We start from the raw sequence: 26,363 nt of genomic DNA on the forward strand, positions 1-26,363 counted from the left end.
TATCTTGTTTGTGCAATGAGGCATTGAACTTTGCCAAACACACTAAGGCTTGTCATTTGCACTTCTACCTGTTGTGGTTCAGGTGGAGCAACACCTGCTTGTGTCACCTTTATAAAGGGTTACAGAACAACAAAGGTCATACTTAAGCTGATGGCACATTACACGACTTCTAGTCGTAAGCAGATGACAAACCTGATATGAGAATGTCAGATTACGCAACTAAGGTGCACAGCATGATAGATTAGATGACTCCATAACAATTTTGAAGCAGAGTTTCATATTTCCTTTTTTCTGACAGCCAGTAATGTGCAGCCTGACAAAGCTGGTGCTGGAAAAAAGCGCACAGTACATATCCGCACAGTCATATAAGCATACGGGAAATAACCATACATGGAAAAATGCGCATACAGAAAAAAACACACATGGAAGAATACGCTAACGGTAAAGTGCGCACGTGGAAAAAAGCACACAGCAGCAACATATAACTATTATAAATATAAAATACTCTCCACCTATACTGCTAGACATTTTTTACTATAATAAAACAATGACTGGTTTGCTCTTGTACAACGTCTCCGTTCTTCGTTTTCATTAAGAAATGGCACTTTGTTGATTGATTCTCACGGCACCTCCAAATATCTATTCCAATTGTTGTGCGAAAACGCAGATATTCAAATCCCTTGTAACCGAGAATTTGCTTGCCTTTCTGACTGGTCGAAACTCCATCTCCCTTATTCAAAAAAAAATGTTCAACTTGCCTTGCTCGAAAGTTAGGGAAGATTAAAGAAAACTCTAACTGTGTGGCCTATTTATAGGACAACCTTTACTTACTTGCCGTAATCAAAACTATAAAACCCTAATTTGCCTACCTGTGAAATAAGAAGGTATAATATAAATTCTGAAAACTACTGTAAAGAATAATAATTTCCTAGAAATGGCAATTTAGGCACAACAATGACATTAATAAAAGGATTAATGACTATTTTATTTTATGGACCATCCAACAGCCCACTTGGATTACCACACAATAAAACATACAAGCTTATAAATACGTTTAGTGAACATTTATACAATTTTGTTTATTGTGCTGTATAATAAAATTTTTTTTTCTTCTTTGCATATAAGCCTTTTCCGTATGCGCATTTTTCCATGTGCGCATTTATCCACGTGCGTTTTTACCCGTGTGCGCATTTTTCCACGTGCGGTTATTTCCCGTGTGCTTATATGACTGTACGCTCTTTTCTGTGCGGATATTTCCTATGCGCTTCTTTCCGGTCACCTCAAATTCAGTAGTAATCTCTGCCTTTTTCTTTCCCCATTCTGTCATGATATGTAAAACACAAGACATCAGATGGCAAGCATCTCTTCAGTTCTTCAGGTCTGAAAAATTTGCATTCTTATTCCTCATAGCTGCATTCTACGCTTTGTACGTCCAGGTCAGCACTCATTGGTCCTCAACTCTTTTACACTGAGCTTGCCCCAATGACTTAAGTAAACTCAAACCTGCTTAATTTTATCGAGTCGAATCACAGACTGGTTGGACTAGGTATAGTAGACTGGTGCACTGTGACTGCTTCCAACTCACTAAGATTATGTAAATGAAGTCTGCAGCTGAAAATCACTGGAAAAGTCATATAATGTGACATGACTTTGAGCCAGTTTTCTGTGCCTTTATAATGCCTCAAACCTCACCACAAGCAAGGAAAGGAGTGCTATTGGCAAGGTGTGGACAGGCTTGTCTTGTGTTGGAATCATTGGACACTATGGATTGTGTACTGACTGCAGGCAACCACATAGATGACCATCGAAGATCTATTTGCCTTCATGTGAACACACCAGGACAAACTGACACATCAGACTGACATCCCACAGACAGACCATTTCAGATTTTCACTCACGGTCCTCTGTTCATGCCTCTAGATTTGTCATCCTACAGCATGCTTTGGCCTGCCTTCTTCCTGACCTTAACCTCATAGAGCAGCTTTGGTATGCTCTATATAGTGGCATCTGGAGATGTTGGCCTTTGACAGGCTGAAAGTCACAACATCCCACACCTGTAGATTCAGTGGTTCATTGGCACTGTGCACCAGAAGTGCCAAGGGCAGGTAGCTCAAAAGGTGGCCAAACAAGATATTAAAGGACACTGGTGTAACTGACAACTGATCTTGATCGCATTATATATTATCTGCATGGCTCATAAATTCTGAAAGAAAGTTTTGGTCTGTGACTGATGCCATTGTAACATGTTTTGTATTATCAAAGAGTATTTTTTGTACTAGTGGGACTAGCAACAAATACTTTGCAGTGTGTTGTGAAAAATATTGACAATAAATTGAACTGAGAAAACTGAGAAATGCAATATACAGTGCACCCGGAAAGTATTCACAGTGCATCACTTTTTCCACATTTTGTTATGTTACAGCCTTATTCCAAAATGGATTAAATTCATTTTTCTCCTCAGAATTCTACATACAACACCCCATAATGACAACATGAAAAAAGTTTACTTGAGGTTTTTGCAGATTTATTAAAAATAAAAAAATTGAGAAAGCACATGTGCATAAGTATTCACAGCCTTTGCCATGAAGCTCAAAATTGAGCTCAGGTGCATCCTGTTTCCCCTGATCATCCTTAAGATGTTTGTGCAGCTTAATTGGAGTCCACCTGTGGTAAATTCAGTTGATTGGACATGATTTGGAAAGGCACACACCTGTCTATATAAGGTCCCACAGTTGACAGTTCATGTCAGAGCACAAATCAAGCATGAAGTCAAAGGAATTGTCTGAAGACCTCCGAGACAGGATTGTCTCGAGGCACAAATCTGGGGAAGGTTACAGAAAAATTTATGCTGCTTTGAAGGTCCCAAAGAGCACAGTGGCCTCCATCATCCATAAGTGGAAGAAGTTTGAAACCACCAGGACTCTTCCTAGAGCTGGCCGGCCATCTAAACTGAGTGATTGGGGGAGAAGGGCCTTAGTCAGGAAGGTGACCAAGAACCCGATGGTCACTCTGTCAGAGCTCCAGAGGTCCTCTGTGGGGAGAGGAGAACCTTCCAGGAGGACAACCATCTCTGCAGCAATCCACCAATCAGGCCTGTATGGTAGAGTGGCAGACGGAAGCCACTCCTTAGTAAAAGGCACATGGCAGCCCGCCTGGAGTTTGCCAAAAGGCACCTGAAGGACTCTCAGACCATGAGAAAAAAAAATTCTCTGGTCTGATGAGACAAAGATTGAACTCTTTGGTGTGAATGCCAGGTGTCACGTTTGGAGGAAACCAGGTACCGCTCATCACTAGGCCAATACCATCCCTACAGTGAAGCATGGTGGTGGTAGCATCATGCTGTGGGGATGTTTTTCAGCGGCAGGAACTGGGAGACTAGTCAGGATAAAGGGAAAGATGACTGCAGCAATATACAGAGACATCCTGGATGAAAACCTGCTCCAGAGTGCTCTTGACCTCAGACTGGGGCGACGGTTCATCTTTCAGCAGGACAACGATCCTAAGCACACAGCCAAGATATCAAAGGAGTGGCTTCAGGACAACACTGTGAATGTCCTTGTGTGGCCCAGCCAGAGCCCAGACTTGAATCCGATTGAACATCTCTGGAGAGATCTTAAAATGGCTGTGCACCGATGCTTCCCATCCAACCTGATGGAGCTTGAGAGGTGCTGCAAAGAGGAATGGGCGAAACTGGCAAAAGATAGGTGTGGCAAGCTTGTGGCATCATATTCAAAAAGACTTGAGGCTGTAATTGCTGCCAAAGGTGCATCGACAAAGTATTCAGCAAAGGATGTGAATACTTAAAAAAAACTTTTTTCACGTTGTCATTATGGGGTGTTGTGTGTAGAATTCTGAGGAAAAAAACTAATTTAATCCATTTTGGAATAAGGCTGTAACATAACAAAATGTGGAAAAAGTGATGCGCTGTGAATACTTTCCGGATGCACTGTAGTTCTAGAGTTATTCAGAATCGTCAATATCCAGAAGCTTTCTGTAAATGTGGGTACCATGGATTTCATCTCCTTTCCCTCATGGGACTGTGGAGACTTGGGCATCAAAGAGTCATTGACCATACATTAGAAACTTACACAAGCGGGAAGACTTCCTCCCATTTTACTGATCTTACTTTAGACTTTGGTATCAATGTGGACATCTTTAGTAGCTCGTGATGACAGAGTATGGGCTTTAATTTGGGTTTTAATCCTCTTTAAATGAACCAGCAGTCTCAATCAGTAATGGCAGCATTATTACTTCACATGCTGAAAAAATAACTTCATTTAAAATCAGTACACAGTGATATGGCCTATCAACACTGATGGATTTATAAAGTCCAAAAAACATACTGTACTTACATAAAACTCAAAGAAGATCCTAGCATCTGGGTAATAATAGTCAAATGTGACTTTGCCAGACTGCTTGAGGTTGACAGAATATGACAGAATGGAGGTGTATTCATCAACACTGGAGGCAATGTAATCTCCTTTGGGAATCCACGTTGAACTGAAATAAATTATATAAGAAAGTAGTTTATTCATTAAAAAACAATGCCGATAATTAACATCTGATCCACAGACTCAGATCTTATTCACTTCAACAAAAAAGGCACATCTGCTGACCAGAGAAAGCTATGATATTTTTGTTCAGATTGAGATCAGATCCAAATCCTGCTGCCTATTGGGTAGGTCACCTTGTGGTCATTCTAATATTAGCTACAGGATTGTGCTGTAAACTTTAAATTCAAGCACTTACTTGGAGCAGTTACTCTCACTCATGTGGAATTCGAAAGTCGGGGTCATAGCAAAGTTTGAAAATCCAGGCGGCAGCGTGTCCCACTCATCTATCCTGATGCCAGTCCCCAGAGAGTACGTGCCCGCCGAGCACTTCAGACATTCCTGATTCTTCATTTCAAGATACTCCCCAGCTTTGCAAGAGAAAGCTGGAAAGATGAAGGACAAATTAAGAACAAAGGACGACTGCTTTATGAGCACTAATATTATCTAAGAGGACAAATATTTTCTTTCTGCCAGACTAATCAATGAACTGCATTCTTTGAATCTGATCAGACCTACGTTTAGTGCACATCATTATGAAACTGTGTCTCTACCAGAACTTAGGTGACAAAATAGCGCGCCACAGACTGCAGTACCTATGAAGTGACACTGGCAGAATATCAGGAATGTCTCTGTATTTAGAGCAAGTGGGGCGCAGCAGATGGCGGTGTTGTGCAAAAATGAAATTGACATTTCCCTACAATTTGAACAGCTTATTAAAATGTTTATAATGGTATTATGGTATCAACACAATGGAAATTCAAAAATGTTTGGATGTCATACACTCACCTAAAGGATTATTAGGAACACCATACTAATACGGTGTTTGACCCCCTTTCGCCTTCAGAACTGCCTTAATTCTACATGGCATTGATTCAACAAGGTGCTGAAAGCATTCTTTAGAAATGTTGGCCCATATTGATAGGATAGCATCTTGCAGTTGATGGAGATTTGTGGGATGCACATCCAGGGCACGAAACCCCCGTTCCACCACATCCCAAAGATGCTCTATTGGGTTGAGATCTGGTGACTGTTGGGGCCATTTTAGTACAGTGAACTCATTGTCATGTTCAAGAAACCAATTTGAAATGATTCGAGCTTTGTGACATGGTGCATTATCCTGCTGTAAGTAGCCATCAGAGGATGGGTACATGGTGGTCATGAAGGGATGGACATGGTCAGAAACAATGCTCAGGTAGCCCGTGGCATTTAAACGATGCCCAATTGGCACTAAGGGGCCTAAAGTGTGCCAAGAAAACACCCCCACACCATTACACCACCACCACCAGCCTGCACAGTGGTAACAAGGCATGATGGATCCATGTTCTCATTCTGTTTACGCCAATTTCTGACTCTACCATTTGAATGTCTCAACAGAAATCGAGACTCATCAGACCAGGCAACATTTTTACAGTCTTCAACTGTCCAATTTTGGTGAGCGCGTGCAAATTGTAGCCTCTTTTTCCTATTTGTAGTGGAGATGAGTGGTACCCGGTGGGGTCTTCTGCTGTTGTAGCCCATCCGCCTCAAGGTTGTGCGTGTTGTGGCTTCACAAATGCTTTGCTGCATACCTCAGTTGTAACGAGTGGTTATTTCAGTCAAAGTTGCTCTTCTATCAGCTTGAATCAGTCGGCCCATTCTCCTCTGACCTCTAGCATCAACAAGGCATTTTCGCCCACAGGACTGCCGCATACTGGATGTTTTTCCCTTTTCACACCATTCTTTGTAAACCCTAGAAATGGTTGTGCGTGAAAATCCCAGTAACTGAGCAGATTGTGAAATACTCAGACCGGCCCGTCTGGCACCAACAACCATGCCACGCTCAAAATTGCTTAAAATCACCTTTCTTTCCCATTCTGACATTCAGTTTGTAGTTCAGGAGATTGTTTTGACCAGGACCACACCCCTAAATGCATTGAAGCAACTGCCATGTGATTGGTTGATTAGATAATTGCATTAATGAGAACTTGAACAGGTGTTTCTAATAATCCTTTAGATGAGTGTATATCAAATGTAGACAGACTTGTATGTATTGTAAAATTGGCATTTACTTGTCAAAATGATATTTTTTTTTCACAAGTTCATTAAGAATGTTCTTAATATCTCGTAGTTCTGTGCATACAGTCTGCATCAATTTACACTGTATCCTGGTGATGGTCTGAGTACTCCATAATGGCACATTGCTATTGCTCTCCCCACTCAGCTGTTCCCACTCTTAGTTTTTTCTTTTATTTGTGACTCGTGCAGAGAGACCAGTAAAAACAGTGTTTTTATGGTTCTACACTTTAGTCAGCAATAAGTCAAGTTTACATTGACTGAAGTTTCATTTTCAGTGTTCACTCTTGGTTTGTAGTAAGATGTCAATCAAGAACATAGCCAAATTTACATAGCGACTAGGTCATGGATATTCAAAAAAAAAAAAAAGAAAAAGTCCAATTTTATGGTACCAAGCTCACATGAATATGAAACATCTCCAGAGCTTTAGGTAGGTAAGCAATTCCACCCCAGAATGAGATTGGCACACTTGCTAATGCAACCTTCTTTCCAATCTGCAGTTCAGAGGGGCGTCAAGTGTAATATGAGTAACTTCTCTTCCAGTTCTTTTCCACCAAGCTCCGCCCCTTTGGTGATCTCCACCAGGCATCAGGAGGCAGTCAGATGATTCAACCCATTGCACCTGAGCAGAACCCTCAGAAGCTCTACTTTATTCAGTGTTGATACTTTTCTGTACCTCACAATTAAACTGGGGCCCATTGGTTTCTCAACTCTTTCTGTGGATTATGGACACCTCATTTATTTTACATTGGCTACTAACGGGAGACAAGGAGTGGTTAAAAGTGCCTGCACAAGCGCATAGTTTTAAGCTGATTTGAGATTTTTAAAGAAACTTGGCATGCCATATAACATACATACGGTTTTATAAATCCAATTTTTCTTGTGTGTGCATCATTTTTGCCTTTTGAGAATAAGCAAGGTTCTACACACAAGGCCCCTGAACTTTAAATACAATGGCAACTGGTTTAGTACCTTATTGATGGCACCTGTGTAAAATCAACTAACCTGCCTGTGCTCCAAATGTAGACCATTTTAGCAAAGTACTATAAAAATAAAGGTTGATTGTTTGCAGTATAAAGTTCACCTATGGAAAGATACCTAGTTTACACGAAAATGCAAAAACCCTCTGTGAGCCCACATAAAACATATATTAAGACTCTCCACATAAATGATTAATATAATATTTGGAAATTGCTTGCTTACAGCACTCTGTGCCTCTGATTGGGTCCGGTAAGCCAGTGCAAATTTCTGGTGTATGGGGCACTGCCACTCTCCACCTGGATCCAAGGCTGTCACACTCAGTGTATTCATAATGGTAATCAGACTGCAAAGAAGAACATAAAATGGTATGGTTACTCTTACATCGAAGGACATAAAGCTTACTTCAGGAACATATTTTTGGTACACTCTATTAATCACTATAAAGAAATGGTCTTTTCGCATGATCTGTGGAGGTAACAGTGCTGTTTAAAATGACCTACATCTCCTAGCAGCCCTGGCATTATAATGCTATTGGGCACATTGGGAGCCTAAAAGACGCCAAGGCTATCACAATCATCTGCTCATCACATAATCTATTGGATTACAATCTTGGATTACAGTTTCTTCTGGATGTATGTGCTGTCCTATGCCTGCTTGTTGGTGTGAATTCATCTTGGCTGGCTTCATCAACATCTGGGGAGCACTCCCAATCACCTCCAAGCCTCATGCTGGCAGGAAAAACTTTACATTTCCTTCAGAGGGCTGTTCACAGAGATTTAATTTCACACATTCATCATCACCTTCATTTTTATTTATCAGTTAATTGTTCTGCTTATCAGTGTCTCTGTGTGTAAGTATGTGCGTGCCAGGTCAATGCAGGGTGTGTACCTGGGGTCCCCACAATAAACAAAACAAATCACCATCCTCAGATGGTGTGAATCTTAGTGTTCCCCATGATCACTACAAGGCATTGTGTCTTTCTGTTCTTATCCAGCCTCCTTATTAGTGTTGATTGGGGAAATTCAACAAAGCATTTTTCACAGAGGATATGCTTTGCTTAATGAATAATTCCAGAAAAAAATCACTCTGTTGCCAGCGTATATGATCATTTTTTCCAGCTCTCCATGACGCTTTTTGAGGCCAGCATGATATTACAGAGCTTTGTCCAGCCGTTGCAGAATTTAATGCACGTGTACTGCAAGATCATTGCCATTCTGCTTTGAGCACGAGTTATGTCACAAACCAATCAGTACTCAAGTCTTCCATCTTGCATGCAGTTAAAAAAATAAGTCAATGAAAAAAAAATGCAATATTTCCATTTGAGGGGTACATTAGCTGACCATAAACATTTTATGAGTATTGAAACCAGATATATAATTTACAGGCATAAGTAGCCATGTGCTACAACTATGATCCAAAAGAGGCCTTAAAGGAGCCCACCCCAAGAAAAAAAAACACATGCATTTTCATTAAATAATAAAAATAAAAGACTTGTTAACATTTACAAGGGATTTCTATCTTCTTCAATGGAGAAAAAAGTGCAAAGCATCTGCTCAGATACACAGGAACCAAAAAAGACATTCCAGCTGCGTCCAGAATCACAACTTCAAGCAAGGGAACAAGCCAGTCCCATAACATGACTTTGTTGCATGGCCAATGTGTTCCCCCAGATTGGAACTTTGGGAGTGCAATTACATACACACTATATTGCCAAATCATTGAATTCAGGTGTTACAATCACTTCCATGGCCACAGGTGTATAAAAGCAAGCACCTAGGCATGCAGACTGCTTCTACAAACATTTGAGCAAAGAATGGATCGCTCCCAGGAGCTCAGTGAATTCAAGTGTGGTACTGTGATATGATGCGACCTGTGCAATAAGTGCATTTGTGAAATTTCCTCACTACTAAATACTCCATGGTCAACGGTTAGTGGTGTTATAACAAAGTGGAAACAATTGGGAACAACAGCAACTCAGCCACGAAGTGGTAAGCCATGTAAAATCACATAGTGGGGACAGAACATGCTGAGATGCACAGTGTGCAGAAGTCACCAACTTTCTGCAGAGTCAATAGCTACAGATCTCCAAACTTCATGTGGCCTCCAGATTAGCTCAAGAACAGTGCGTAATGAGCTTCATGGAATGGGTCTCCATAACAGAGCAGCTGCATCCAAGGCAGATGCAGTGGTGTAAAGCACACCACCACTGGACTCTAGAGCAGTGGAGACGTGTCCTCTAGGGTGATGAATCACACTTCTCTGTCTGGCAATCCGATGGACAAGTCTGGGTTCAGCAAGGTATATAAAGAAATGGATGAGCGAGTTTGGTGTGGAGGAACTTGACTGGCCTGCACAGAGCTCTGACCACCACCTTTGGGATGAATAAGAGAGGAGACTGCGAGCTAGGCCTTCTCATCCAACATCAGTGCCTAACCTCACAAATTCACTCCTGGAAGAAAGGTCAAAAATTCCCAAAAACACACTCCTACACCTAGTGTAGAACCTTCCCATAAATTAAAGTTTTTATTGCTGCAAATGGTGTGCCAACTCCATATGTATATATGTATGTATATAAAGCTTATGTATTAAGAATGGGATGCCATTAAAGATCATGTGTGTGTAAAGGCAGGCGTCCCAATACTTTTGCCAATATTGTGTATGTTTTTTTTTAATTTTTGTTAGTCAGTGGCCATTTGTTGTATTTTGGTTTTGATTATTGGTCCAGCATACTTGGCAGATGCTTCCATATTTCTCAGGGACAATTAAAACACCACTGAACCATTATACGCCACTCAAAACTAGTTTAGCTCCTCCTCCTACTGTACATTGACTTCAATGTATTTCTTGGAGATCAGCGGACTTCCCAAACATTTCTGCAATTTCGCCAAGCTCTGGCAAAGTAAACTCCACAGTTCTTTCTCATTATTTCTCCTTATATCCAGAATTTAATTTATTCAGACAATTTTTTATATCTGTCCATATGAAATTGTTTTCAGAAAACAAACTTTTATAAGGGCTGCATAGTGGTCCAGAATCATTGGCTTCAATCTCACACACAGTTATGGTTAGAGTTGGGTTTGCATGTTCTACCTATGTCTGCATTGGTTTTCTTTCTCCATCCTCAAGGACATGCAAATTAGGTTAACAGATGATCCTACATTGTGCCAGTGCGAGTGAGGGAGGATATATGTGAGACCGTATTCTGCAGTGGAACAGCACTCCATCTCGACACGTTTCATGCCTTTATTCAATGTTGCCTGGTACAGGTTCCATCCCCCTTTCACCCTGAACTGAATTAAGTGGGTTTGAATTTATGTATGAATTTTTGTGTACAATAAATATCTGTGGTCAAGTTCTATTGAGTTACACTATCTTTATGAAGTCTCAAACTTGTGTAGTGCATCTTCAACAAAAAGTGTATCAACAATAAAAGGAACATTCAAAGCTAAGCTAAAGGGTGTAAGGAGGTGCTCAAAGTATTCCATACAATATGGCACAACTGTGAATCAGTGTAGAAACATGGAAATCTCTTAAAAAATGGAAAAATACAAGTCAGGTAGGCCACCAAAATATCTATTGTAACAGAAAAGGAATAGGTTGTCCCCTGTGGGGATGTTGAAGGACTGGGTTGCCATCAATATTTGCCCCCACATTGTTCCTGACTCCAAGAGTGACATATGTTGAGCAATACCACTGTCTGTAATTATGGGGTGGGGGTACACCAGACAAGTAATAGGGGATCTTTACAACAGCTATTTACTGTAATTTTGTGTACTGTATTTCAAAAGTCTTTAGCTAGATTTTGCATTTATAGTTTTGGAAGACACACTTTTCAATTCTGTCCCATTTTGGGTTACCTCTGCATGCTTTAGATAGATAGATAGATAGATAGATAGATAGATAGATAGATAGATAGATAGATAGATAGATAGATAGATAGATAGATAGATAGATAGATAGATAGATAGATAGATAGATAGATAGATAGATAGATAGATAGATAGATAGATAGATAGATAGATACTTTATTAATCCCAAGGGGAAATTCACATTACATTTCACATTCACATCACTTTACCCCATTAGAATGAAAAAAAAAGTCAAACTGAAAAAATACAGTAAGCGGGAACCAAAACAAGTTTCTATATAAACATACTGTCACACATGCGTGTTTAGGAGACAACTAAAGGGCTTGAGTACATGTAATTCCACACCGGACCAGGGGGTGGTGAAGTGCACTAATTCTCCCTTTCGATCTTTTGTAGACCATTCTAGGGAAATCCCGCCCAGCTCTGGGGCAGCCACCGACGTCACTTCCGGTTCTGGTCCTGATGACATCACTTCCTCTACTGGTCTTTAAAACTGCCATCTTGTGTATAATGAATCAGTTCTGTTTTGGACTCTATTGTGTGAACATATCTGTTCTTTGGACTCAATTTTGCAGCTGGGAAAGACAACACGGGTGGCTGCCCCAAACCTTCTCAGAGTCTTATGGTCGTTTTGTGACAATACAAAATCATCAATAAATATACAAGAAAAAAAATGCGTGAAATTATACAACTCCACTCTATGATTTTTTTAATAAAGCAAAAGCAATTGTACATAAGGCAAACAACTTCTCAAAGCCACTCACAGAGGATTACAATAAAAGTAGTAAACACAGTTCAATCAACATATGTAAAAACAAAATGTTCTCACAAACTAGTTATATACCAACTTGTAATACAGTAATACATACAATACAGTACAACAAAAATTGCAAACCCAACAGAGAATGTTTTTCAAATGTCTATTAATAGACTATACCAAAAAAATACAAAATGAATTTTTGTTCAGTTTTTACAGACATTAACAACGAAAGGATGTATAGAAAGTCAGTATAACCAAAAACAAACAATAAAAATAAAATAAAAACCAGTGTGAGTGAACTGAATAAACCGATCAGTCCTAGTTGTTTACAATGATCATCAAAAAGAGCATCAGAAGATGGGTACACTTCGGTCAAAAAGGGATGGACATGAACAGCAACAATACTCAAGTAAGCTATGGCATTTAAACAATGCTCAGTTGGTACTAAGTGGCCCAAAGTGTGCCGAGAAAATATCCCCCACACCACTACCCCCCAACCATCACCACCACCACCTGTCAAAACCATTGATACAAGGCAGGCATTCTGACCCTACCATCCGAATGTCGCAGCAGAAATTGAGACTCATCAGACCAGGAAATGTTTTTTCAATCTTCCATTGCCCAATTTTGGTGTGCCTGTGTGAACTGTAGCCTTAGTTGCCTGTTCTTATCTGATGGGAGTGTCACCTGGTGTGTGACTTGCTTCAAAGTTAAAATATTGTGCTTTCAGAGATGCTCTTCTGCATACCTCAGTTGTAACAAGTGGTTATTTGCCCTTCTATCAGCTCAAACCAGTCTGGCCAGTCTCCTCTGATCTCTGGCATCAACAAGGCATTTCTGCCTAGGGAACCGCTGCTCACTGGATATTTTACCTTTTTCGGACCATTCTCTGTAAACCCTAGATATGGTTGTGTGTGAAAATCCCACTTAGATCAGCAGTTTCTGAAATACTCAGACCAGCCCACCAGGCACAAACAACCATGTTACATTCAAAGACTCTTAAATCACCCTTCTTCCCCATTCTCATGCTCAGTTTGAATATCAGCAGGTTGTCTGGACAATGTCTACATGCCAAAAGGCATTGAGTTGCTGCCATGTGATTGCCTGATTAGATATTTGCGTTAACAAGCCGTTGAACAGGTGTACCTAGTAAAGTGGCCAGTGAGTGTACATTGTACAAGTGAAAACTGATACTCAGCAAAGGTGTCTATCCAACTGATGAGAACCTGATTAATTTTGCTAAAAAAAGAGCCTTTTGATCAATAGGGAAAAAAGCCAGATAAAACACACTACTACTACTTAACATTCTCAAATCTGCTTACCCTAATTCTGGGCCTGTGGCTATCCTGGCAGCACCAGACACAAAGCTGGATTCAACTTGGGAACAGGTGTAGACCCACACACAGGACTAAAGTGCATGTGATTGGGACAAGGTAGAAAAAAATACTCAGAATCTCAGAATACTTTCTGCCACATAATAGGTATTTTCTTTCTTTCTTTCTTTTGAACTCTGCAAACAGTAGCTTTGCTAGCAATGTCTTTCAGACAGCATGGAATAACACGTAGAGCAGCAGTGCAGCCCTATGAGATCATTCATCCACAGTTGTAACCACTTTATTACACAGTTGTGTCTGGCAATGGCTGGCCCTCTGTCTTTCATTTCTCTGCTTTGCTGGACCAGATATCACTCATTCCACGCTCAGGATAAAGTTTATAAAACAGCACAAAAACAATGTGTGCATGTTTGTGGTTCTTCAATTGACACCTCAGCATATTCACAAAAAGACATCTTTTGTTCTATTGATCTGTCTCTTTATGAAGAAACTGTCTACATATAACTGCAAAATTTATTAACCTACTCAAGATGGTGTGAAAGCAACTGATAAATATCAATAAAGCTGATCAAACACCACCGCAGGAATTTTTGCCTGAACATCTTAGATATTTATAGAGTTAGCAACAGAACAATCAGTCAGCATGAATCTTTTAAAATTATTTAAAGCATTAAAAGGGAAAGCTGTCTACATGTTTGTCATCTGTTAACTTTCATTTCCATCAACAATATATAGCAGCCTTTTAAAATTAAGCAGAAATGCCATGGTTTCCTTAGTGATGACATGTAGTTGTATGGTAAACAGAAAAGGCAACAGCAGGTCATAAATGCCCGATAGCAATCCAGTATAACTAATTAGTTGTACCTCGAGCTGAGCAGCTTCTCCTTGAATATCCCCATTTATTAATGAAATGACTCATGTCATGGTGACTTGTAGTGCCCTGGTGTTTATCTAAAAGGCTGTCAGCTGCTTAATAGGCTGAACTGTTTGCCTTTCTTCCTGGGCGCCAGGCAGATTATTACAACTGAGCATTTTAGGGAAGGTGTCAGCAGCTGTCCTCGGAGTAACAGTAAAACCAGAATAAGACAAGAGATTTGGGAGCTTTCAGTAATGCTTAACAAGAAAGCCAAGTTACGCCTGCTCATGGGTAACTACTTACCTAAACATCTAGAACAAGTGTCAGTCAGCACACGAGGCGACAGGAAAAGGAACACTTACTCTTGGTAACACTATTTCACTATTAGCTTCTTCCCAAAGTTAGTTTTGTTTAAAATATGTAGTAGGGTTGCAGCTGTCCAAAAAGGTTGGTTTCCTGACTCCCAATTAAAAAAATGAAATTTAATATCCTGGCAACAAAGTCCCTGAAGCCAGTGTTTACTGATACGGTTGACTTGACTAATGCTGTTTCAGTTGTTTGATATTTATTGCACCCAACAAATAATTCACAGAATCACACACACATTGACAAAGGTTTACATAGTGGAGCATACCATATTATATGTATAAAATCTCCACCTTAAAAAAAATAAAGTATAAGTGTTTGTGTGTCTGTCTGTGCATCCATCTGGCAGCTACATCTCTGTCATTTCACACGATGGTGCATCACAAACACTAATGCTTCTTTTACAAATCTCATATCAAATGGCATATAACAGAAACATATGTCTTGCAAGGCACACCACAAACATTAAAACTGAGGTCTACATAGATTACTTTGTGAGGTTTCTAAACTCTTTTAGGATTCCCAACAGGATGACGCACCGAATAGCGTCCGAAAGTGTGCTCACCGCGTCTGTGGAAGAGCAACTGCAGGCTCACAGCACTGAAGCGGCTTGCCGCGGAAACAAGTCCAAGCCCATTGCAGTCACAGTATAAAAGCCTGTCATCGATGGATGATGCAAGGAACATTATAAATTCAGGGAATAGTTTTACTTGGCCACTAACCTGGCCATGAGCCTGCCTGACTGCTGTGTCTGTGTGTAGTAGAGTGCTAGTTCCCGCTACAATAAGTAACTGTGCTCTTCCAGTTTCAAGCTGAATAAAGCTGGTTTGGCTAAAGTACTGAGACTCAGCCTCAGGTTTTGGGGTGCAAGAAAGTGACTAACATGTCATAACTTAAATTTCAATCTGTCTCAGCGAGTGTAACACATGTGCATAAAAGGATCACTTTCTACCTTTGTCACTAATAGTATTGTTTCTTTTCTCATCCACAGCACCGAGAAGATACCCCATAAGCACAAATGACTCCGCCCCTTCAGGTTGGAGGCCTATAAAAGATGGGGTTACCTTTGGACCACAGCCAACTGTAAGACATAGGTCTGCCAAGCCAGACCTGCTATTCGGATCCATTTCAACCTGCTAAGAGGCACGTATTGCCCTTTTATTTGTGTAGATCTTTTGGCACCTTCCACACGTTTTCTTTTGTGCCAAAATCAGCGGATTAAACAATTTAGGATTTTGTGGTGTCTTCACAGTTGGCTTAGTTGTTTGGCAACAATATGGCAGTATCAATCAAACTGATATCTTTTTTTTGGTGTAAGTGCATAAGTCCTTCAGTAGTAGTATTTGTGGGTTTTATTTTAGGATAGTTTAGTTGTAGCTTTTAAGTGTGTAAACTGTATGAATAAAGCTAGTATTACTTTTGTCAGGAACCTAGCAGGCAGGTGTCAGACACATAAAGGCAATGACAATGACTCACTCAGAATGTTTTCCAGAAGATTGGATAAGACTTTTAAAATGCATGCAGGTTGATTAAGGTATTCTGGTATACAGAGGCAAACATTAAAATGGTGTGTTATTTATTAGCATGTACTGTATACATTGTGAACGTTACCCGGACACAGACAGGCAGACATGTTGTAATCCACCACCACACATTTATTTTACAACTATTTACAAAGTCCAAAAGTGCACACACCCCAAGTCCCCAAAGTCCTGGCCAACACACAATGCCTTCACTCTTCAGGCCGCCTCCACTCTCCTCTGCTTAGTCCTTCTTCCACCCGACTCCAGCCTCGAATGAAGGGAGGCGGCCCCTTTTATTAGCACCCGGATGTGCTCCAGGTGAACTCCGGCAATCACCCACCGACACGCCCCTGTGTGGCGGAAGTGCTCTCCGGGTGTCCCTTCTTCTCTTCCCCCCCAGCACTTCCTGATGTGGCGGAAGTGCTGAGGTCCAGGGCTCCAAAGGCATCGGGGCGCCCCCTGCCGGTGACCATGGGCCCCTACAGTGTTGGGCTTCCAAGCCCTCTACCCGTGGCCCCCAAAGCAAGCAGGGTGGCGGCCCCCACGTGATCCAGGGTGGGCATAGACCCTCTTCTGGTCCTTTAGGGCCCTGGCATTCCTGACAACATTTAAGTTCAGAAAAACTAACTAGTGTACAGTATATAAACATGTAAGACGACGTAAAACAGGGGCTTGTGACTTTATAAGTCAACATGTTTCTCATATTTTGCTCAAAGTAAACTCACAAGAGAGAGAAAGAGAGAGACATTCATACATGTTTTTTTTTTAAAATAAGCAAAGGTTGAAATACAATTTTTCAGTATTACTTACTTGAATTTGTTATGTTTATTGACATTTAGCAATGACCGAATAGTGTTAATATAACTAGCTGCATTCATTTAGGTTATGTCCTCTCAAGGGCAGCAGTTTGAGTGCAAACAGCCATCACAGTAACTCAGTAAGGGAAGGGTTTTGTTAGAATATTTGTGTAGCCCTCTTAAGTTAATATTAATGTTAAATTTACCTACATTTTTACTTTTTTTTCCCCTTTTATTTATCAGTTTTCCATTTAACAGCAACATAAATACACATCTCTTCAAATACATAAAAATGCCAAAGGTATTGATAAACATTTTAGTGTTGACTATCAGATACGAACAATAAACCTATAATGCCTAAACCCCATATCCCACCCATAGGCCCACAAAAAAGATAAATAGATAAAATAGATAATGATTAATTAAATAATTAAACAACAAGAAAGTAATTTAAAAAAAAAAACGCTAATACACAGGATGTTACAAAAAATAAGTAGATAAATAACAATTAAAAAAAAAAATTAAAAAAAAATAATAGTAATAAAATTGGAAATAAATAAATAAAGTTCAATCGGGTGCAATTGTTTCCAAGGATCTAAAATAAGAAACAAAAGGTTGCCAGACCTTCAAAAACCCATCAGCTCTCCCTCTCAGACTAAACTTGATTTTTCAAGTTTTAAAAAGAACATAAGATCCTTCAGCCAGCGGGCCATGGTCGGGGGATGCGAGCCTTCAGGACAATAATATTCTACGTCGTGCTAACAGTGAAGTGAAAGCGATTGCATTCAATTGTGTACTATTAAAACATGTATCATGATCTCCAGGAACCCCAAATATAGCGATCAAAGGACAGGGTTCCAGTCGGATTCCAAAAACATGAGAAATAATGTCAAAATAGGAGGTCCAGTATAACTGGATTTTGGGGCAAAGAAAAAACATGTGGCTTAAATTGCAGGGAGAGGAGTTGCATCGGTCACATAGGTCAGGAACATTGGGATAAATTTTAGATAGTTTAGACTTTGACCAATGTAGCCTATGTACTACTTTAAACTGAATAAGAGAAAGCCTTGCACAAGATGAGGAAGTACGAATCCTCTTAACTACACTATCCCAGTAGCCCTCTCTGAAGTCCAGACCCAACTCCTCTTCCCAATTTGAAATAGTTTTACTGTCAGAGCAACTGTCCATTGAAAGAACAGTATTATATATTTGCGAGGTAAGAGATTTCTTATGTGAAGAAAGTTCGAATAAGTCTTCCCAAGACTGTTTAGGTGGGCGAATGGGAAACTCAGAAAAATAGTGGAAGCACAGTGTCTAACCTGAAAATAACGAAATAAATGAAATGAGGGCAAACCATATAGGGACGACATATCCGTAAAGTTAAGAAAGATATTATCCTTATAAAGATCGGAAAAACATGTAATGCCCTTTTTATCCTATAAATTAAACAAAGAGTCTAAAAGGGAAGGGGGAAAAAGGTGATTATTACATAGTGGGGCCAGAGCAGAAGCAGAAACAGATTTGAAGTGGGGTCGAAATTGATGCCATATCTTAAGAGAGTTAAGTACAACAGAGTTATCTGTATATTGAGTAAGGGATACAGGGAGGGATGAAAATAATAAAGCGGGGAGAGAGGTTGAAAAACATGATTGAGCTTCTAGCTGACACCAAAATGCCTGAGGATCTTTTAGCCAATAAATGTATTTTTGGATGTTAGCTGCCCAATAATAAAACATCAAATTGGGTAAAGACAGACCTCCACTGAGTCGGCACTTTTGTAATAATGGCTTGCGAATTTTGGGAGACTTACCTCTCCATATGAATGAGGAGATCATTTGATCAATAGATTTAAAAAAAGATTTGGGTAAGAACAAAGGAATGCACTGGAAAAGGTATAAAAATTTGGGTAAAACATTCATTTTAACTACATTAACCCTGCCCAATAGAGATACCGCAAATTAGCCCATCTTTGAAAAGCTGACCTTACATGAGACAGTAGAGGAGTGAAATTAGCAGCCCGTAGAGCCTTAGGTGAGCTAGTCACATTCACTCCCAGATACTTGAAACCAGTATAACTCAGGTGGAAGGGAAGGTCAGTCTGTCTGAGCCGTTGTGCAGCTTTGTTTATAGGCAAGCATTCACTCTTTTGAATGTTAAGTCTATATCCAGAGAAGAAACCAAAATCTTTTAGTATTTCCATAACATGTGCTAGGGAATTAGTCGGGTTTGTGAGATACAGAAGTAAATCATCTGCATACAAGGCCACCCTGTGTTCTATATTTCCACGAGTCACGCCTTGGAACAAAGAGGAAGTCCTGAGAGCTATCGAAAGTGGCTCTATAGCTAAAGCAAAAAGTAAGGGGGAGAGAGGACAGCCTTGACGTGTGCCACACGATAGAGGAAAAAAGTCAGATTTTATGTTATTGGTATAAACAGAAGCTAGGGGGGAAGCATACAAGAGACGAATCCAAGAAATAAATCTATGCCAAAGCCAATTTTCTTCAGGACTGCAATGAGGTACTCCCACTCCACTCTATCAAATGCCTTTTCAGCATCCAATGAAATGACCACTTCAGGAGAATACTATGATGTTTGGAGTACAATATATTAAAGAGGGTGAAAATATTAAAAAAGGAGTGTCTTCCTTTGATAAAACCTGTCTGTTCATCTGAAATAATAGATGGGAGGACTCCTTCTATGCGAGAAGCTAACAGCTTGGCCAGAATTTTCACATCCACGTTAAGAAGGCTTATGGGTCTGTAAGAAGTACAAAAGTCGGATCCTTCCCTTCCTTAAGTAATAGTGAGATAGAGGCCTGTTTCAGCGTCATGGGGAGAGAACCTTGCTCTAATGATTCCTCAAAGACAGACAAGAGTAATGGGGCTAATTTGGGATAAAATTTCTTATAAAAATCTGAAGAGAATCCGTCAGGACCAGGGGATTTACCCGATTGTAAGGATTTAATCGAAAATATGACCTCATCCAAATTAAGGGGGGCATCAATTTCTACTGCTTTAACTGCCTCAACTGTGGGGATAACTAAACTGTCAAGAAACTGCTGCATATTTCCTGAGTTGGGAGGAAACTCTGAGGTGTAAAGACTGGTATAAAATGCCTTAAAGACAGAGTTAATTTCAATTGGGTCAGACGTCAAAGTACCTGATGTATTTTTTATTTGCATAATGTGACGGGCGGCATTATGATGCCTTAGTTGATGAGCTAACAAATGAGAAGCTTTCTCCCTGTATTCATAATAGTTACCACGAGACTGTAATAACAGCTGCTCCACCTCACTCGTTGACATCAAGTCAAACTCAAGTTGCAAGTTAAGACACTGCTTATATATTTCTGGAGAAGGCTTCAGGGCATACTGGTGATCAAGTTTAAGAATTTCTGTAGATAGGTCTTTTAGTCTGGATTTCTTAGATCTGGACAGATGAGATGCGTATGAGATAATCTGGCCTCTTAGGTAAGCCTTAAGAGTCTCCCATAATAAGGAATTTGAGATGGTATCTGACCTATTCGTAATTAAAAAGTCATCAATGGAAACAGAAATATATTCACAAAAGGCCGGGTCTGAGAGAAGCAAGGAATTGAGCCTCCAAGTGGGTCGAGCTGTATGGTAGGTGGACAAAGCGATGTCTATAGCCAAAGGCGCATGATCTGAGATAACAATTGGGAGATACTCAGAATTATGGATTTTTGAAATTAAAGAGTCATTAATAAAAAAATAGTCTATACGAGAATATGTGTGATGAACATGGGAAAAAAAAGAATATTCTCTGGCTTGTGGATTATGAAATATCCATGGATCAATGTATCCATTTTGAGTCAAAGTCTGAAAATGACTTTGACATGGCAGATGGGGCTTTTATGCTGGAGGCATATCTAGTACCGGATCAATAACACAGTTTAAATCCCCCCCAAAGATCAGAAGGTGTGTATTCAAATTGGGGATCATCCTCAAAAGGTTATTAGCAAATTGGGCGTTGTCAAAGTTTGGGGCATAAACATTCACCAAGACAATAGGATTGTGCAGGATAGTCCCTACAATAATTAAAAATCTTCCATTTTTGTCTGTTATTGTCTCAGAGAACGAGAACTGTATTTTATTACTAATTAAGATTGAAACACCTCTTGCTCGGGAATCAAAGCTGGAATGAAAGACGTGACCTATCCATGGCGTTTTAAGTCTTTTCTGATCCTTAATACGCAAATGAGTCTCCTGAAGAAAATAACATCTGCTTTGAGACGCTTTAAATGAGTGAGAACTCTAGATCTCTTGACTGGACCATTCATGCCCTTCACATTCCAGGACAGAAACCTAATCGGGCTCCCCATAATGTTACTGTCAACCATATTGGTTTTTTCCAAGCGCGTTACTGTACAGCTATAGTACCGAATTGGAAGGAAAGAATAGAGCAAACATTGCAACACATTAAGCACCGACACTGTGAAGGAAATGACACACTGCAATCCAAATAAAACCAAGTAAATGAAAAGAAGCAAAGGAAAACAAACCAAAACACATAAACATGGGCCTGAACCCCCCCACCCCTCACCCTCTTAGTCCCCTTCCCCAAATGAAGAAGACAGCAGCATAATCCAAACATCTAGAACCTCCTATCTCGGACTCCCACCACACTATCCACATAACATTATAAAAAAAGAAAAGAAAAAAGTAACCTCACCCGGTAAGATGAACATACCAGTCTAGAGAATAAAACAAACACCTCAAAACCAGCAGAATGTCCTCAATGATTAATTAAAACCATTAATTCAGTGTCACATAGAATGAGCCCTGCAACCGTGCAGATAAAGGATCATTGAGGTGAAAAATAATTACTTGTCTCTGCACAAATCTTGCACAAATTTGTCGGCATCTGACGCAGATTGCAGCCATTTTCTCTCTCTGGTCGGCAGAACGATGCGCAGTTTAGCTGGATAAAGAAGCGCAGGCCGGTATCCCCTCTTGTAGAGCTCTGCCATGGCCTCCTTGAACCTCGCGCGCTGCCTTACCACTTCAGGGGTGTAGTCCTTGTAAAACCGAATCTTATGGTCGTTATAGACCAGATCATCTCTCTTACGCGCCTTGCGAATCACCAGATCCTTTATTTGGTAGCGATGAAAACGAAGGATAACCGGCCGGGGTTTCCCCCCGGCGGCCGGCTTGGGAGCTAGGCTCTGGTGTGCCCTGTCCAGCTCCGGCGGCGAAGTAAGCACCTGCGATCCAAGGACATCGACAAGGAGTTGAGAGAAAAAAGTAGTAGGGCGTGGACCCTCAATAGCTTCAGGTAAACCCACAATCCGAATATTATTGCGTCTGCTGCGCCCTTCTAGATCTGCCATCTTGAATTTTAACCACTTGTTATCTTTTTGGAACGCAGAGCATTCCGCCTTGATCTGGTCTAAACGTTGATCAAAATCGGTATGAGCAAGCTCGAGAGAACTAATACCAGACTATGGTCGTGTACTGCAAATTGAACACTGTCCAGTTTAGACGATAAGTTCTCAAAAGAAGGCTTAAAGTCCGCAGACAGCGCAGCTCTGTGATCTTCTAGCAAAAGGCTAATCTGCACCATAGTTGCAGGAGCCGACGGCGGTGAGTTTTCTTGGTCTCGTTCGGATTTATCCTTCGATTTAGGCATTCTACAGCTGGATTCAAAGTAATACACGTAAAAATTCCTAAATCTGGGTTTCAGAGCAAAAAGTGTGAGGTTTGTAAGATAAATATAGTACAGTGTAGCAGCGTGAGCCGAATACACGTCTACTCAGTAGACCACATCCCAGAAGTCTCCATTTTTACTTAATTTGAATAGAATGTAGTTTTCACATTGTTAATGGAACATTAATGTTCAGCTGTATTCTTATGCGATAACAGAATGCTCACATATTATAGTTAGACAGCCAGAAAGAAGCATGAAATGTCAAATAGAGAGCGTGTATTTTTCTGACCATTTCATATGCATGTTACTGTTCATATGATCATAGTGTATATGAAAACATATAGAAAACTTTATGAAATGTAACCTAGACACAAAGGTGTAAAATTGAACTTCTTATACATTTTGTATTTAACCAGCTGAGACAAACACGTGACTCCTTTCTTCAAGTCACTACACTGGCTCCCTGTAGCAGCACACATTTCCCTGAAGCTTGCCTACAGAGTAGTCAATGGGTCAGTACTGGCGAGGTCTGATGCTCCTTCTCCCCCACTCTGGTCTGCCAGTGAACAGCATCTGGTGATTGTGCCTCTGTGTGGTATCAAGTCTCAATCCTCTTTTCCTGTATAGTTTCTAGTTGATGGAATGAGCTGCCAACCTATATCTGTACTGCTGACTCCCTCATTGTATTCAAGAAGCAATTGAAGACCCATCTGTTCTCTGAATATCTGTCAAATTGATTGGAAAAAACTTCTGCTCTGTGATATTTTATATTGTTGGTTAATCTGTTATTAGACTAAGTTTAATTGCTTTGTCAATTGTCACCTATGATTGTAAATTCATTATTGATTTCATCTTTTTCATTTGTGACAATCAGCTTTTGTTACCCGTCCTACTAAACATTTCTGAAAAAACAGGCCCTAACCTAATGTTACTCGACTATGTTTACCTCTTTTGTAAGTCACTTTGGATAAAAGCGTCTGCCAAGCAAATAAATCTAAATGTTATGCAATACTGCAGTGGGCTGACGCCCTGTCCGGGGTTTGTTTCCTGCCTTGCGCTCTGTGTTGGCTGGGATTGGCTCCAGCAGACCCCTGTGACACTGTAGTTAGGATATAGTGGGTTGGATAATGGATGGATGGATGTTATACAATAACTTTACTTTTCTTTGTAAAATAGATTTTTCTCTTTATTGTTGCGTGACATGTTTGCTTTGAATTTTACTAAACTTCAAAGAAAGACTTTATTTTGAACTATTTGGAAACCCTTGACAAATGTAACAACACTTTTCAAACGTAGTTACCTGGATGTAGAGCACCACATCCATGAATTCCACCAGGAGCACAGTCCTTCAGTGCGCTTTCGGACTTTGCCAAGATATTCTGAAGTGTGGCCATTTTAGGGGAAGCAATCCAAAATTAGATTCCCAAAATGGAACTAACATATCTGTGAACCCTGGTAGGAGTGTGGCTTGTAAGCAGAGCTGCCTCTGGCCCCTAGTAAGTTATTAAAGCTGAGGTAGCCAGCCTCAACCATCATTAATGTATTCCAGACCTCTTTGCGAGAACAAAGTACTATCGAGCATAAAGTGCGGCATGTTAGGTTGAGTGGACGGTGTCAGTGATGAGTGAATATTTAAAAACTGCACAATGTATATGTGAATTATGGCCAGTCGTATTTCCGGTATTAACTTCTCCAGCAACATAAAAACACCTTAAAGGTTAAAGTGCCTTTCGGGAGTGCTTTTTGATAAAACATCCAAAAATTAGAGGTAACTGCTCAAACATTAATAAAAAATAAAAATACAAAATTACTGTGGTGGGCTGGCGCGCCCTGTCCTGGGTTTGTTTCTTGACTTGTGCCCTGTGTTGGCTGGGATTGGCTCCAGCAGACTGTGGTGTTATGGGTCCACAGCTCACTGAGCAAGGGCCATTAATAAATAATCACCGCACCCGAGGCGGCTTCGTGAGGGGGGGGCGATGTTGTAGCGAGCCGCGGGGTGGTCGTCGATGTGGGCGTTTCTCACCGTGTGCACAGGTGAGGAACTGCCCACATTTGTGATTGCTCCCGTGGCTAATGCTGCAGCTGCTGTGGCCCTCGTCATTTTAAAAAGAAGCGCGAGTCGGTTTTAAAGGGGTAAACGATCGGAGAGAAAAAAGGAAGGAGAGGACGGAGGTTACCGGGAGCAGGAGAGGAAGCAGGCGGTGCGTGAGTGTGGTGAGCGCGCGATCGAGCGCTCGTGGACAGCTGCGTGGAAGCTGGGTGTTAGGCCGACACCCAGGTGTTTGTGTTGATGTCGCTCCCGCTGAGCGATCAGGTAGCGGGAGTGACCAGGGAAGGCGACTGGCCGCAGAGAGGCCATTGAAAGGCAGCGGAAGTCGGGAGACTTGGTGGTGGGAATCCCCAACGTGAGCGACCTGGCCGTTGTGGGAAACCAAGTTCTCCGGGACTGGGATGAGTGCCATACCGAGCCAGGGATCGGAGGTCTCCAGTCTCGAATGTGTGATGTAGGAGGGCAGCTGCAGAGAGCGTCTTGCCTGCTGCGAAGCCCAAACGGGATAAGCAGGTGAGACGCTAACAGAGACGCTACCAGAAAAGCACCAGAGTTGTTGTCGGTTTAAGACTGCTTCCTGATCATTTTAACCTCTCGTTTTAAAGGAATGTTTTTTTCTTATTGTTGTTTTAACCGCCACGTTCTTTTATGGATTATTTATTGACTCTTTGAAAGAACTGCACTATTTATGGAACACTGTTTTTGTTGGTTTTTAATAAAAGCACTGTTGCACTTTCTACCTTCCCCTTGCTCAGTAATTTGCCTCCATTGACTAGCTCACTCGGTTACATTATCGACGGTGTTGGGTTCAAGTGCTTCAAACATCAAAGGGAGTGTGGAGCCAGAACCCACATCGTCACACAGACCCCCTTGACCCTATGGTTAGGATATAGCGGGTTGGTTAATGGATGGATGGAATACAAAATTAATCCTAATGCATACTCTTTGTAGAATTTCACATTGTAATGTGTTGTCCTTCTCAGGGAATTTGGGATTAAAGACAGTAAAAAGATTACAAATTGAATGGGGGGAAAAAAAATCAAACAAATGCCAAAACCATAACTGTGATAAAGGTTTAGTTTCATTTTCATTATAGTATAAAAAACATTAGTTTATAAACCTAAAGGAAACTAATCTAAGCAGAAAATGAATAAGCTAAGCATTCCAAGAATAGACAGACTGATGGCAAGGTTTTCACTTAAACAGATAATTAAATGCTGAAATGTGCCGTTTCAAAAAGATAACTGTCTGCAAGTGTTGAATACTTTGAAAAATTATCCAAGTGTAGTATACAAATGTAATATGGACTCCACCTTTTTACTTAATCATATTTCAAACCAGTCTAAATTTTAGTGATAATTACTTTAGTTGAATTACAAATCAGTGACTAATGAGGCCTAAATTTCACCTAATAAAGATTTACACCAACCAAAAAAAATACAGTTGGTCCGTCTGAATATTTTGGAAATCGTATTTATTTGTTTCTATTTGGTTCAAATATCATGTTACATATGTGCCCAGCACCACCTGCTATACTTGCATTATTCATAAAAAGC

The 26,363-nt window shown here is 40.5% G+C and overlaps 1 protein-coding gene across 1 annotated transcript in view; it reads right to left on the minus strand.

Annotated features, from left to right (window-relative positions):
- elapor1 (endosome-lysosome associated apoptosis and autophagy regulator 1) overlaps positions 1-26,363 on the minus strand; it is a 110,833-nt gene that overhangs the window by 62,749 nt on the left and 21,721 nt on the right. The window contains exons 2-4 of the mRNA XM_039747304.1: positions 7,809-7,929; positions 4,750-4,936; positions 4,353-4,500 (exon numbers count right to left, since the gene is read on the minus strand). Coding sequence (XP_039603238.1) covers positions 4,353-4,500; positions 4,750-4,936; positions 7,809-7,929 — 456 coding nt within the window. The remainder of the gene's footprint in view (positions 1-4,352; positions 4,501-4,749; positions 4,937-7,808; positions 7,930-26,363) is intronic.

Source organism: Polypterus senegalus, chromosome 3 (assembly GCF_016835505.1).
Source record: "Polypterus senegalus isolate Bchr_013 chromosome 3, ASM1683550v1, whole genome shotgun sequence".
NCBI classification, from domain to species: Eukaryota; Metazoa; Chordata; class Cladistia; order Polypteriformes; family Polypteridae; genus Polypterus; species Polypterus senegalus.